The sequence below is a fragment of the Dipodomys ordii genome, unplaced genomic scaffold (genome assembly GCF_000151885.1).
Source record: "Dipodomys ordii isolate 6190 unplaced genomic scaffold, Dord_2.0 Scaffold29, whole genome shotgun sequence".
NCBI lineage: Eukaryota > Metazoa > Chordata > Mammalia > Rodentia > Heteromyidae > Dipodomys > Dipodomys ordii.
In genome coordinates this window covers 1,253,232-1,262,867 of record NW_012267245.1, presented here as the reverse complement: position 1 = coordinate 1,262,867, position 9,636 = coordinate 1,253,232, and the positions used below count along the sequence as shown (strand labels likewise).

The following is a 9,636-nucleotide window of genomic DNA, read 5'->3' as shown; positions in this document are numbered from 1 at the left end:
CGGCCGGGGGAGGGCGGGGCCAGGCGGGGCCCAGGTGCGGGCGCTCACAGGAAGGGGAAGAGGCGCTTCTTGACGATGTAGAGCACGGTGGCGAGGAAGAGGGCCAGCGCCAGGAAGATGAGGAGCTTGTCGGTCAGCTCGCGGCGGTTGTACTTGGTGATGAGCTTGCGGCCCAGCTGGATGGTCCCCGACATGGACTTGAACTCTTCATTGGCGTCCAGGATGGTTCGGGAAGAGTTGGCTGGAGCGGAAGCGGAAGCGACCCGGCCTCGGCTTTAGAGGGGCTGGCGGCCACTCCAGGCCCCGCCCCCAGAACAGGCCCCGCCCCAAGGGGTGGTCCTTCCACATGCCCCACCCCCATGGGCGGTCCCCCAGGCCCCGCCCACACAGCAAGGGGTTGCTGTGAACCCAGCCAAGCCCCCCCACGGGCTCTTCTCGTATTTTACGTTTTTCAGTTTCCTTAAATTCACTCCCCACCCCCCCTTTTTTTTTTGCCAGTCCTGGGGCTTGAACTCAGGGCCTGGGCGCTGTCCCTCAGCTTTTGTGCTCAAGGCTAGCGCTCTACCACTTGAGCCACAGCGCCACTTCCAGTTTTCTGGTAGTTAATCAGATGTGGGAGTCTCACCGACTTTCCTGCCCGGGCTGGCTCTGAACTTCAATCCTCACATCTCAGCCTCCTGAGTAGCTAGGATGTCAGGTGCGGGCCATAGGCTTATTTTTGTATTTTGTGCTGGTCCTCGGGCTTGAACTCAGGGCCTGAGTGCTATCCCTTAGTTTTTTTTTTTTTTTTTGCTCTACTACTTGAGCCACAGCTCCACTTCCAGCTTTCTGGCCGCTCATTGGAGTTAGGAGTCTCCCCGACTTTCCTGCCTGGGCTGGCTTCAAACAGTGATATTCAGATCTCAGCCTCCTGAGTGGCTAAGATTACAGGTGTGCGTCACCAGTGCCGGCTGGCTTTTAAACTGAGATCCGAGCAGGTAGGGTGTGCGTGGGGGGAGGTCTACCCGCGTCTCACGGGACCCCCTATGGGGTGACTTCTACTGGGGAACCCGGGTGGAGTGTAAGGTTAGCACAGCTCCAATAACCAAAAGCAGACATCGGAGCAGCGCGTCACATCACAGCCAGGGCAGAGGCCAGCTGTGACGTCACCCCTACGGATGACGTCACCCCACCCGCGATGACGTCACCGATGGGGGGGGACAGCAGAGGTGTGGAAGCGCTGGGCCACGGCCACTCGGGCGACTCTGGGAGACGCCTCCTGCTCCAGGCTTGGCCTTACCTAGCGTGTGCACGGCCTCCTCGCTCTGCTGGACCTGCTGGGACATCATCCTGCTGATCCCCATGAGGCTCTCGGTGATGGCGCTGGAGGTCTGGGCCAGGCTCTCTTTGGTGGTTTTCCTGGAGATCCAGAGGAGAGAGAAGCCACGTCAACAACTGGTAGACCTGGCTCCGATCGCGCTCAGTGGGGCCGGCCAAGCTCAGAGGGACCAACGGCGCATGCGTTCCGTCCCAGGCAGAAGCTGGATGGCAGGGCTCTGCGGGGCTCCAGGCGAAGGCACACAGGTTCCAAGGAGGCCCGGGGGGGGGGAAGCTGACTCCTCCCAACATCTCAGGTACCAGGCATCCAAACGAACTCCAGCAAATGGAAGCACGCTTTGTTTTGCTCATGTTGGTGGTAATGGTGGTCTTGTTATCTTTTGTTTTGCTGCTTTTGAATTTTTTGTTTTTGTCTTTGGGGGGGGGCGCAAAGGAGAGTACAGAAATGAACGAAGGAGGGGCTGGGAAGGTGGCTCAGGGGTAGAGCGCTGGCCTCGCATGCATGAAGCCCTGGGTTCGATTCCTCAGCACCACAGACACAGAAAAAGCAGGAAGTGGCGCTGTGGCTCAAGGGGTAGAGCGCTAGCCTTGAACACAGAGAGGCTCAGGGACAGCGCCCAGGGCCTGAGTTCAAGCCCCAGGACTAACCAAAAAAAAAAACAAAAACCTCCAAAGAAATGTACTCATTACTTATGAAAATGTTGACCCGTCTATGCATCACCTTAGTAACAATAAAATCATATATGTGTGCATATACACAAATAAAATCAATATTAAGTTAAGAGCTAAAACAGTTCCCTTTATAAAGCTCACCGCTCAATGGCGCCTCATGTTTTCACCTACCTACCTCCTATCACCTCGTGGTAGTTTCTCAGTTTCTCTGCTCTTATTTTTTGAGTTTTTTTTTTGCTGGTCCTAGGGCTTGAACTCTGGGTCTGGGCACTGTCCCTGAGCCAATCTGTGCTCGAGGCTAGCACTCTACCACTTGAGCCACAGCGCTACTTCTGGCTTTTTGGTGATTAACTGGAGGAGATAAGAGTCTCATGGGCTTTCCTGCCCAGGCTGACTTCAAACCGTGATCCTCAGATCTCAGCCTCCTGAGTAGCTAGGATGACAGGTGTGAACCACAGGCTCCTGGCTGATATTTTCTTGATATACATATCCGCTAAAGCCGGCCTGGAATTTCCCATGTAGCCCAGCTGGCCTCAAATACACAATCTCCCTGCATCTGCCTCCCAAGTGCTGGGATTACAGGTGAGCACCACCATACTCAGCTATTTTAAAATGATCTCCTCTGGCTTTTGTGGACTGCAAAGATGGAATAGAAACTGGGGCTGCTGTCTGGAAAGCAAGTCATAGAGAGTCTTAAAAATGTTCATAATCTGGGCTGGGAAGGTGGCTCAGTGGTAAGTAGCTTGCCTTGCATGCATGAGGCCCTGGGCTCGATTCCTCAGCACCACACAAGCGGAAAAAACAAAAAGCCGGAAGTGGTGCTGTGGCTCAAGTGGGAGAGCACTAGCCTTGAGCTGAAGAGCTGAGGGTCAGCGCCCAGGCCCAGAGTTCAAGTCCTACATCCCCCCCTAAAAAAAAGCCCAAAGTTCAAAATCTCAGAAAATAATAAGCCAATAATCTTAGGGAGCATCCCTCAAAAGAACTCCCCCAAATATGGGTGTAGCCTCATGTGCTAAGACCTGCTATTGTGCGTAACACGGCTGGCTAACGCAATGGAACGGCACACACTGAACTCATGGTTAAGAGTGTTAGAACAAGCGGGCGCTGTTGTACTAATACTACAAGGACAAAAGGAAAATGAAATCTACATATCGTGTGGCTTTCGCTCTAAACAATATGGAAGGAAAATAATAGGGGAGATGGTGTGGCAAAAAGGAGCAATAAGATTAGACACAGAGTTTTCTCATTTTGGAATTCAGGTTTTGATTTTACCCATTTATTTGAAATAAGCCACAGATTTCTTTCAGACTTTAAAATCTACTACGGCCAGGCGCCAGGGGCTCCCGCCTGTCATCCTAGCTACTCAGGAGGCTGAGATCTGAGGACTGCAGTTCGAAGCCAGCCCGGGCAGGAAAGTCCATGAGAGCCTTAGCTCCAATGAACCACCAGAAAACCGGAAGTGGTGCTGTGGCTCAAGTGGTAGAGCACCAGCCTTGAGTGAGAAAGCTCAGGAACAGTGCTCAGGCCCTGAGTTCAAGCCCCAGGACTACTACACAAAAAAGTAAATAAAAGCTCTTATGCATTCAATGGTATTAAGAACCAACGTCAGGCTCAAAGGCAGAGATGCTCTGTGCAGAGGAGCAGGGGTTCTGGGGTTCCTAGGCCGGAGAGACACAAAAGCGGGGCTACCTTTGCCTCAGGGGGCCTCCTCCTTGCAGAAGCTCCGCTTTCTCTAGGTTGTCGATCGCCATTTTGCAGGTGAGATTGGCTTTCCTCCATGAGGTCTGGTTGCTGGAAGACAAAAAGAAAAGGGTCACGTGAGCACACGACACTGCGGCAGTGCTGCAGAGATGGCGTGTGGCCTAACTTGTGAGGTTTCCACGAGATGGACTACCGGGGAGCAAACACAATCCCCACACAGGGAATCACCCGCGAGCCAAGGACTAGCACCCTGCTGGCCAATCACCGGCGTCCCAGCCCTCTCTGGTCCCTCCTATGCGTGCGTGGGCCAGGGACATCCCACGCCTGTCATCCTAGCTACTCAGGAGGCTGAGATCTGAGGATCGCAGTTCAAAGCCAGACCAGGCAGGAAAGTCTGTGAGACTCTGATCTCCAATAAACCGCCAGAAAACTGGAAGTGGCGCTGTGGCTCAAGTGGTAGAGCGCCAGCCTTGAGCTGAAGAGCTGAGGGACAGTGTCCAGGGCCCAATATATGGAATATTAAGTATATTTTTGTGAACTGCCCACGAGTTGCTTCTCCTTCCCCTCTTCCTCCATCAGAGACCATCCGGCCCAGGTGTAAATGGCACAATGGCGTTCCTGAGCCCTGCCTACCTGAGCATCTGCTTTTTGTGGTTCTCCACTTCCTGCAACAGAATCTGCTTCTCTGATTCCTTGTCCTGCTCCTTAGCAGACTGCTCCAGCTCCTGGAGAGGCGGGAGGGGTAGGGAGCAAGAAGAGCTGGTTGTTACAAGGCCTTTTATTTTTACTTTGTTTTGGGCCAGTCTTAGGGCTTGAACTCAAGGTTTGGGTGCTGTCCCTGAGCTCTTCTTACTCAAGGCTAGCACTCTATCACCTGAGCCACAGCGCCACTTCTGACCTTTTCTGTGTAGGTTGTACCGAGGAATCGAACCCAGAGCTTCATGCATGCTAGACTAGGACTCTATCACGAAGCCACATTCCCAGCCCGAGTTACACAGATTTGAAAAGGCAATATGAGCTGGGAACTGGTGGTGGTTCATGACTGTAATCCGAGCCACTCAGAAGACTGACACTTGAGAATTGTGGTTTGAAACCAGCCTAGGCAGAAAAGTGAGACTTTTTTTCCTGCCAGTCCTGAGGCTTGCACTCAGGGGCCTGGGTGCTGTCCCTGAGCTCCTCTTGCTCAAGGCTGGTGCTCTACGACTTAAGCCACAATGCTGCTTCTGGCTTTTTCAGTGATTTAATTGGAGATAAGAGGCTCACACTTTCCTTCCCTGGGCTGGCTTCAAAATGTGATCCTCAGATCTCAGCCTCCTGGGTAGCTAGGATGACAGGTGTGAGCCACCAGTGTCCCGCTCAAGAGACATTATCTCCAGAAAAATCAAAAAGATGGAAGTGGCCGCCTGCCTGTGGCTCACGCCTGTCATCCTAGCTACTCAGGAGGCTGAGATCTGAGGATCGTGGTTCAAAGCCAGCCTGGGCAGGAAAGTCTGTGAGATTCTTTTTTTTTTTTGGGGGGGGTCTGGTCGTGGGGCCTGAACTCTGGGCCTGGGCGCTGTCCCTCAGCTCTTCAGCTCAAGGTGAGCGCTCTACCACTTGAGCCACAGCGCCACTTCCGGCTTTTCTTTTTTCTTTTTGCTTATGTGGTGCTGAGGAATTGAACCCAGGGCCTCATGCATGCAAGGCAAGCGCTCTACCACTGAGCCACCTTCCCAGCTCCAAGTCTGTGAGATTCTTATCTCCAATGAACCACCAGAAAATTGAAGTGCCCCAGGACTGGGCAAAAGCAAAACAAAACGAAAAAACCCCAAACACCCAAAAGATCAGCTGGGGTGCAGTGACAGAGGTAGAATGTGAAGCCTGGAGCTGAAGTTGGATGTTTTCAAAACTGCTCTCTAAAAATATCCCAGGTGACACACAAGACAAGGGCACTATTGCTGCCTGGCTCAACTGGCTAGCTTTTCTACCAACTTTGGGACAGACTTTCTGTACTTCTAAGCAACAACAAAGTAACTGCTTTTGAGGTGATGTCACTGGAAGAGAACACAGCTCTGACCCATGCAGTGAGCCTGGGGGACCCCACCCACCCAGAAGACACTCCCTGGGACCCACGCACCCTGTGAGGGCGCAGCATGCAAACACCGCCACTGCATTTTCAGATGGCACCAACACCCTAGCTGAAGTCAGATGCGAAACAGGAGGAGTCTGGACAAAAAGCGTGCAAAGCTTTACCTAGGACAAAGCTGGCGCTGGAGCCGGGCACTGGTGGCTCACGCCTGTCATCCTAGCTACTCAGGAGGCTGAGATCTGAGGATCACGGTTCAAAGCCAGGCTGGGCAGGAAAGTCCGTGAGACTCTTGTCTCCAATGAACCACCAGAAAACCGGAAGTGGTGCTGTGGTTCAAGTGGTAGAGCACTGGCCTTGAGCTGAAGAGCTGAGGGACAGCACCCAGGCCATGAGTAAAAGACCCAGGACCCCCCTCCCAAAAAAAAAAAAAAAAAAGCTGGTGCTGGCCTGAAGCAGGGAATGAGGGCCTGGGTTGGAAAGGGACAGAGAAAACTGTTGAAATGACCTGTTTTAAAGCTATACAAATTCCAACTGAAGCTGGGCACCGTGGTTCATGTCTGTCATCGTAACTACTCAGGAGGCTGAGATCTGAGGATCGTGGTTCAAAGCCAGCCTGAGCAGGAAAGTCCATTAAGACTCTTATCTTCTAGGGCTGGGAAGGTGGCTCAGTGGTAGAGCGCTTGCCTTGCATGCATGAGGCCCTGGGTTCGATTCCTCAGCACCACATAAGCAGAAAAGAAAAGCCGGAAGTGGCGCTGTGGCTCAAGTGGTAGAGCGCTAGCCTTGAGCTGAAGAGCTGAGGGACAGCGCCTAGCCCCAGAGTTCAGGCCTCACGACCAGAACAAAAAAAAAAGACTTATCTCCAATGAATCACAGAAAATTCCAGAAGTGGCACTGTGGCTCAAGTGATAAGAGTGCTAGTCTTGAGCAAAAAGAGCTCAGAGTGTCTAGACCAAGAGTTTAAGCCCCAGGACTGGGGGAAAAAAAAATTCCAATCTGAGCTGGTGATCTAACCAGTGCCTGGTAGTTAACACTTGTAACACTAGTTACTCGGGAGGCTGAAATCTGAGAATCAGGTCTGAAGGCAGCCCATGCAGGAAAATCCATGAAATTATTATTAGAATTTTTGTTGTCGGTCACTGGGGCTTGAACTCAGGGCCTGGGTGCTGTCCCTGAGCTCTTTTGCTCAAGGCTAGCACTCTACCACTTGGACCCACAGTTCCACTACCAGTTTTTGAGTGGTTAACTGGAGATGAGAGGCTCATGGGGACTTTTCTGCGGAGGCTGGCTTCAAACCGTGATCCTCAGATCTCAGCCTCCGCTCGGATTGCCTGGCTGAATTTCTTATTTCTAATGAACCACCAAAAAGCTAAACAGGGAGGTATGGCTAAAGTGGTAAAGCACCAGCCTTGAGCACAAAAGCTCAGGGATAGTGCCCAGCCCTGAGTTCAAGCATACGAGCACACACACAGATCCAATCTGCACCTAAAGGCCTGAGTAATCAGTACCTGGAGAGCAGGCTGGGACAGGCTCCTTTACTGTCTCAATGCTTTCCACTGCGTCCGGCTGGCATCCGAAGCCCTATGTGGGAAGATACCCAGGAGCCCTTCACTGTTATGCGTCCTTGGCATTGGAGACCCGCAGCCACACTTACCTGTATTCTGTGCCGTAACTGCTGGAACTTCTCTTTGACTTTTGTGTTCAGCTCAGTAAGTGCACTTAAGGGTCCCGAACAATCGCGAATATCCTAGATGAAATGGGATGAGAGAAGCGTCATCCCCACTTGACATAAAAGGACTTAAAATGGACTTGACATAAAAGGGACTTAAGCTGGGTGTGGTGGCTCAGGCCTGTAATCCCAGCTACTCAGGAGGCTGAGATGGGAGAATCTTGGTTCACCTGGCACTGTCCCTTAGCCTTTTTTTTTTTTTTTTCAAGACTAAAGCTCTGCCAAGTGAACCACAGCTCCACTTCTGGCTTTTTGGTGGTTTACTGGAGATAAGAGGCTCACAGACATTTCTGCCTGGGCTGGCTTTGAACCCTGATCCTTGTATCTCTTTCATCCTCCCTACCCCCTCTGTTTGCGGGGCTCGAACTCGGGGCCTGGATGCTGTCTCTGAGCTACTTGTTTGTTCAAGGCAAGGACTCTACCACTTTAGCTACAGCTCCACTTCCGGTTTTTGAGTGATTCATTGGAGAGAGTCTCTTGAGGACTTTCTGCCTGGGCTGGCTTTGAACAGCGATCCTCAGATCTCAGCCTCCTGAGTAGCTAGGATGACAGGCAGGAGCCACCAGTGAGTGCATAACGTTTTCATCTTCCTTCAATGTGAGCAAACAGAGCATCGTTGTTAGGTGGCTCAGTAGTAGAGTGCTTGTCTGGCGTGTAAAACACCTTGGGCTTGACTGCCAGCAGCACAACAATTTAGTATGCCGGTGTATACACGTGCGTGCACACAGACACATGATGTCTGCCTTGACCTATTTTAATTATCACATGATCAATATACCATCCAGGCAGCACTTACACATCCAGCAAGAATCGATATCCAAACTGCAAAGCTGTAACTTAGATCCTTCCGACTTGAAAACCGAGATGCTAAAGCTGCCGGCAGTCTAAGACAGATTCACTTCGTTTGCCTTTGACAAACCATCTGTTCTGACTCACAATGTTTATAGACATGCCAGGGGCAGAATAAAAATGCATGTCTGCAGAGCAATTCAGAATCACTTAGGGCCAAGTGTTAGACCTTGGCTTATGAATTCAAATCCTGGCGGGAGCCAATCAGAGCTGTGCACCCTTGAGAAAGTTGCTTAAGTTCTCTGTGCCTCAGTTTTCTCACATGGCCTAGGTCAAGATCATACGTCTGTGTAAGGCACTTAGCAGAGAAGCTGTAGCACTGTAAGAGTACAATAACCTGGTTTCGTCACTCTTTTCCACTAAAGGCAAGAGGATGCGGAAGGCCCCCTGGGCAACTCAGATAAGTGATGCAAAAAGGTGAGCTTGGCCGAGAAGGTGGCTCAGTGGTAGGGTGCTTGCCTAGCATGCATGAGGCCCTGGGTTCGATTCCTCAGTACCACATATACAGAAAAAGCTGGAAGTGGTGCTGTGGCTCAAGGGGTAGAGTGCTAGCCTTGAGCACAGAGAGGCTCAGGGGACAGCGCCCCAGGACCAGCAAAAAAAAAAAAAAAAAAGGCAACCTTATTGTTGTTGTTGTTTTTAAAGTGTGGGTATAATAATCATTCATTAACTGAAGCCAGTCCTGGGGCTTGAACTCAGAGCCCAGGCGCTGTCCCTGAGCTTTTTTTGCTTAAGGGTAGCACTCTACCCCTTGAGCCACAGCGCCACTTCCAGCTTGTTGCTGGTTCACTGGGGAATAAGGTATGCACTTTCCTGCCTGGGCTGGCCTTGAACCGTGATCCTCAGATCTCAGCCTCCTGAGTAGCCAGGATGACAGGCGTGAGCCACCCCTACCTGACAAAACGTTTCATTGTTACTTCTTATTTCAAGCTAGGCTTTTTGCTATGGAGCCCAGTTGGCCTTGAACTCATGGCCCTCCTGTCTCAGCCACTTGAGTGCTAGGATTCCAGGCCTGTGCCACCATGCCCTGCCCGGCCATTTCCTTTGCCTTGTCTTTCCCTTCTCCTCCCCCCCCCCTTTCTCCTTCCCCCCCCCCTTCCTTCCCTCCCTCTCTTTCCTCCAGTGTGTGCATGTGTTGAGGATTGAGCCCCAGGGCCTTTGCACCTGCTAACCGGGCACGCCACCACTGAGGCGCACGCCAGCCCCCTCCTGTCATTGTACTCGTACGGCGGAAGTCACGGCTCCGGGGGTGGGCTGGCCTCGCCCGCGGGCGGGGTGGTCTCGGGGTGTCTCCCCTCCG

General features: G+C 52.1%; 1 protein-coding gene across 1 annotated transcript; it reads right to left on the bottom strand.

Annotated features, from left to right (window-relative positions):
• Positions 1 to 19: 19 nt before the first annotated feature.
• Bnip1 (BCL2/adenovirus E1B 19kDa interacting protein 1) lies at positions 20 to 8,438 on the bottom strand. Its single transcript, XM_013015968.1, has 6 exons — positions 8,424 to 8,438; positions 7,413 to 7,505; positions 4,324 to 4,415; positions 3,679 to 3,780; positions 1,280 to 1,398; positions 20 to 241 (listed from the first exon to the last, which is right to left on the bottom strand). The coding sequence occupies exons 1-6, from the start codon at positions 8,436 to 8,438 to the stop codon at positions 45 to 47; spliced, it is 618 nt and encodes a 205-aa protein (XP_012871422.1). The 3' UTR covers positions 20 to 44.
• Between the last annotated feature and the right edge of the window lie 1,198 nt (positions 8,439 to 9,636).